The following is a 4,250-nucleotide window of genomic DNA, read 5'->3' as shown; positions in this document are numbered from 1 at the left end:
GTTCATCCCTCGACTTGCGTACGCGATAACTTGTTCTTTCCCGTCGTCTTCCTGCGTCAACACCGCACCAAGTCCTTCGTTACTCGTGTCGGTTTGTAGTGTAAATCTCTTATTAAAATCCGGGGGAGTTAACACCGGCGCGGATTTTAAATGATCTTTCAAAGTGTCGAAAGCCGTTTGCTCTACTTCTGTCCATCTCCAACGTTTCTTTTTCTGGAGTAAAGAAGTGAGTGGCTTAGTTCGGTCAGCACAGTTCGGGATGAATCGTCGGTACCATGAAACCATTCCCAAAAACTGGCGTAATTCTTTCGTCGTTCGTGGTGGAGCGATCTCGGTGATTGCTTTCACCTTTTCTGGGTCCGTGTGAATCCCATGCTCGTCGATAACGTGCCCGAGATAGATAACTGACGTTTCCAGGAAACGACTTTTCTCGTGATTAATCTTCAGATTCGCGGCTCTGAGACGTTCTAGCACCTTTCGCAATGTCTCCATGTGGTGTTCGAGACTTTCGCCGAGTACAATAATATCGTCTAAATATACTACGACGTAAGGTTCTAAATCGACCCCTAAGACTTCGTGCATAGCTCGTTGAAATGTCGCGGGTGCCGAATGTAACCCGAAAGGCATCACGCGGAATTGAAATAAACCTCGCCCAGGAATTGTGAAGGCCGTAATTGGTTTACTCTCGTCGTCCAGTGGTATTTGCCAATACCCGCTCTTTAAGTCAATCACGCTTTTATACTTAGATCCTCGCAATTTATCCAATGAAGCATTTACCTGGGGAATCGGAAATGCATCCTTCTCGGAGACATCATTTACTTGTCGCAGATCGACGCAAAAGCGATATTTTTGGTCTTTTTTTCGAACCATCACGATCGGCGAGCTCCAAGGACTGCTAGACGGTTCTATGATGCCATCCTGGAGCATTTTGTCTACTTCATCGTTCATAATCTTTTGCATTTTCGGATTTTTCGGATAATAACGTGATTTGATCGGTTCCGTGCCGGGTTTTAACTTAATTCTATGAGTCGCGCAACGAGTTGGACCTTTTACTCCTTCATCGAGCTTGAGTAAAGCTTTAATCTCTCGTCGGGCGGTCTCAAGATCGTATTTGACGTCGAGGGTATGACACTCGAACGTATCCTGCTTACGTAATAACTGGTAACCCATTTTGCTCAGGTTATCGACTCCCAGGAGCATATCGTTCCTATACGACGGAATAATATGAAACGGTAACGTGTAAGCTTGGCCTGACTCGGTTATCGCGATCCATGCGGTGCCGGTAGTTTGCACTACATGGCTTCCTAAACTTGATCCTTGTATCGGCGTTGGGTCATACTTTGTAAATAGCCCGTTATTTTGTACAAAAGCCCATGTAGCTGGCGAAATTACAGATGCCGTCGCGCCAGTATCCATTAACGCGTGGATATCTCTTCCACCAAGCTCGATTTTGGCGAAAGGTCGTTTATCTCCTACTCTTACTGCTGAGGGGTTGTACTGCTGCTGGGATTCGACGCGGTTGTTGTCGCGGCGTTGTCCTTTTTGTTCATCTGGGGCTTGGCTCCCGATATTTGTGAGTCTTGACGGTCTCCGGGTCGACTCTGGGAGCTGGTGTCGACCCTCGCGGCGTTTCCCCGCCACGGGCAGCAATCGTAGGTCCACGTGCCCATTTTACCGCACCGTGAGCAGAATTTAACTCGTTGGTTCGTGCATTGGGGTTGTCGGTGACCTTTCTGCCGACAGCGCCAACAATGCTCTCGCCAATCGTACTCTAAAATCTCTAACGACGAGGCTGGTTTCGTCGTTTTTCCTGTAGCCGGCTTCCCGGCGTTAGTTTTCCCGACTGCAGGCTTATTACTAGTCTGCGGTTGCCCGTTTTCCTGAGCCACAAGTTGCTCAAACTCGCCTGCCAGACGCAACAGCTCTGGAACGTTGGTGAACTCTGTTCGCTTAATATACCGACGGTATTCGGGTCTCAAATTTTGATACAATCGCGCTAACTTGGCCTGCGGAGTCATTTGGCCGTGTCGGCGCATAAGTGTCTGTAGACTGGTCGCATACTCTTTTGCTATCTCGGTCTCCTTCTGCACCCGGTTTCTAATTTGTTCTTCGAGTTCGATCTCCCGGCCCGGTGGCAGAAAAAAAGATTTTAAATCTGACGTGAAGTCTTCCCACGACACCCAGTCTCTCTTGTTGTTTCGGTACCAGTGTATGGCTTTCTCGCGGAGAAGCATGGGAATGCAGTGGACTAGCTTGTCCTTCTGGAACCCGTAACTCTCGGTCAGCTCGTCGATACGCTCGATGAAGTCTAAGACGTCGCGCTCACCGTTGAAAGTAACGCCCCACTTTCGCACTAAGTCTCTCGTTCGGAATTCGTCGTTCTCTCTCGGCAATGCCGCCGGTACAATCATGCCCGGATTTTGCGCTGCCTGATTGGCTTGTCTTTCTAATTCTATTTCGCGTCGCACTTGTTCCGTGATTTCTCGTCTCAAACGTTCTCGAGTCTCACGCTCCTCTCGTCCTCTTTGCTCGCGTTCACGTCGTTCTTGCTCTTGTCTCATTTCTCGTTCTCGTCTCGCCTGTACCTCCTGTTCTGACTCCAGTCTCCCGTTTTCCGGGTCGCGTAGCCTTCTAGCATCGATCTCTTGTCTTATTTGTTCCGTAATCTCGCGTCTTAATCGTTCTCGCAGTTCTCGTTCCTCCCTCTCGCGGGTTTCTCGCTCTACTCTTTCCCTTTCTTCGCGTTCCTCCCGTTCGCGTTTCTCTCGCTCTTCCTGCTCTCTTTTCTCCCGATCCTGGGCCTCAGGTTTTTCTCTTTCTTTCAGCTCACGCGCTTCTCTCTCCCGTACTTCTTGTTCTCGTGCTCTTTGTTCCTCGAGTTCCCGTCGTTCGCGCTCGACTCGGCGCTTTTCGCGGTTCTCTCGCTCTATCTTCTCCCTTTCCTTCCTTTCCAACTCCTCTCGAACCTCGTTCTCGAGTTCCCGACGTAACTCAGCTTCACTAGCTTCTTGTTCCCGGGTTACTCTCGATTGAGCGTCTTCTTGAGTCTCATCGTCGTCTATCGGCCGTAGTTCTTTGTCCGAAACAGTTACCTCCTCAATGACTTCTAGTTCGATCTCGGACCGATCAAGATCGTCTAATAGTTGGTCGTATATGCCTTCTTGACCCGCATTCGCGATCTTTGTTTTATTCAACTGGGCTCTCAACAAGATTCGCAACTCTGTTAGAGTCGCCCTCGATTCGAATGACACGTTGTACTTTTCCAACTCTTTGATAACGTCGGCTTTTCGTAACGACCAAAGCCACGTTTGGGAACCCGTCGTTGCCCGCGAAGCCATCTCAAAAAACAATTAAATTTCCACGACCTTTAACAATTGAAAAAGATTATTGGACCTCCGTTTGAAATAGCCGTTCGCATCGCGGTTTACTAAACTCGTACCTCGTTACCAAAAACAAAAACCTGTCCCTGTTCGAGCGCCATAAAAATTTGTAACGGGTACTTTCTGGCTCATTTTTACCCCCGGCTCGATTTTAAGCTCGCCGGAGTCCGGGATTCTAACGAGGGTAATTTCGAAATTAATCAAACTCGGAAATTTAATTAATATTAACAAACAAAACCTCTTTATTTCAATAAACAAAAACATTAAACATTTTACAAAAGAAAACGGCGATTAAACAAAATAAAACCCATACATACACGGCGTTTACAATTTCCATTACCGTCGTTGGTAAAATCATTCGCCCGTTGTACCTTTCAAAACGCGTCGCTAATTCCCCTTCAGTCGGCCCTCTGCTGCCCAGCTCCTGACAGGTGACTAGTGCCGCCCCGCAGGCCCTAATTCGCGATTCCCAAAGGAAGAGTGAATAGAATCCACCTCTCCCTCACCTAGTCGGCTTGGTTGCCACCTTTTGGCTGAAGGCCTCCAGGTGGAGAGTCGCCTTTACTCGTAGGTAGATAAGTTCACTTACCTGTGGTAGTCCGCACCAGGTAGAGAACCCTCTTTTAATTTCCTTGGCCAGAAGTCTCCAGACAAGTAAATTAAACCCAGAGAAAGGTTGCCCAACGGCGGATAATTTTTGGGCTTTATCAACCCAAAAATTATTACTAAAAGCGAAAAGTATTGGTGAATTATCGCCACCTATCGCTTGCCGTCGAAATTCCGGAAATCCCCGAAAATTTATAAGTTTTTAAATATATTTCAAAATTAAATATCAGATTCATTCAATTGATTCAACAGATTACATCGATT

The 4,250-nt window shown here is 47.5% G+C and overlaps 1 protein-coding gene across 1 annotated transcript; it reads right to left on the bottom strand.

The window, feature by feature from the left end:
- Positions 1-1,478: 1,478 nt before the first annotated feature.
- On the bottom strand, positions 1,479-3,338 carry LOC123270845 (trichohyalin-like). The gene has a single exon (XM_044736989.1). The coding sequence runs from the start codon at positions 3,336-3,338 to the stop codon at positions 1,479-1,481; it is 1,860 nt and encodes a 619-aa protein (XP_044592924.1).
- Positions 3,339-4,250: the final 912 nt, after the last annotated feature.

This window comes from Cotesia glomerata, linkage group LG8 (assembly GCF_020080835.1).
Source record: "Cotesia glomerata isolate CgM1 linkage group LG8, MPM_Cglom_v2.3, whole genome shotgun sequence".
Classification (NCBI taxonomy): domain Eukaryota; kingdom Metazoa; phylum Arthropoda; class Insecta; order Hymenoptera; family Braconidae; genus Cotesia; species Cotesia glomerata.
The sequence above is the reverse complement of the archived record's forward strand: the minus strand, read 5'-3'. Positions and strand labels throughout refer to the sequence as shown.

Excerpts from the sequence above, each read along its gene's own strand:
- LOC123270845 (XM_044736989.1), bottom strand. The coding sequence starts at position 3,338 with ATGGCTTCGCGGGCAACGACGGGTTCCCAAACGTGGCTTTGGTCGTTA.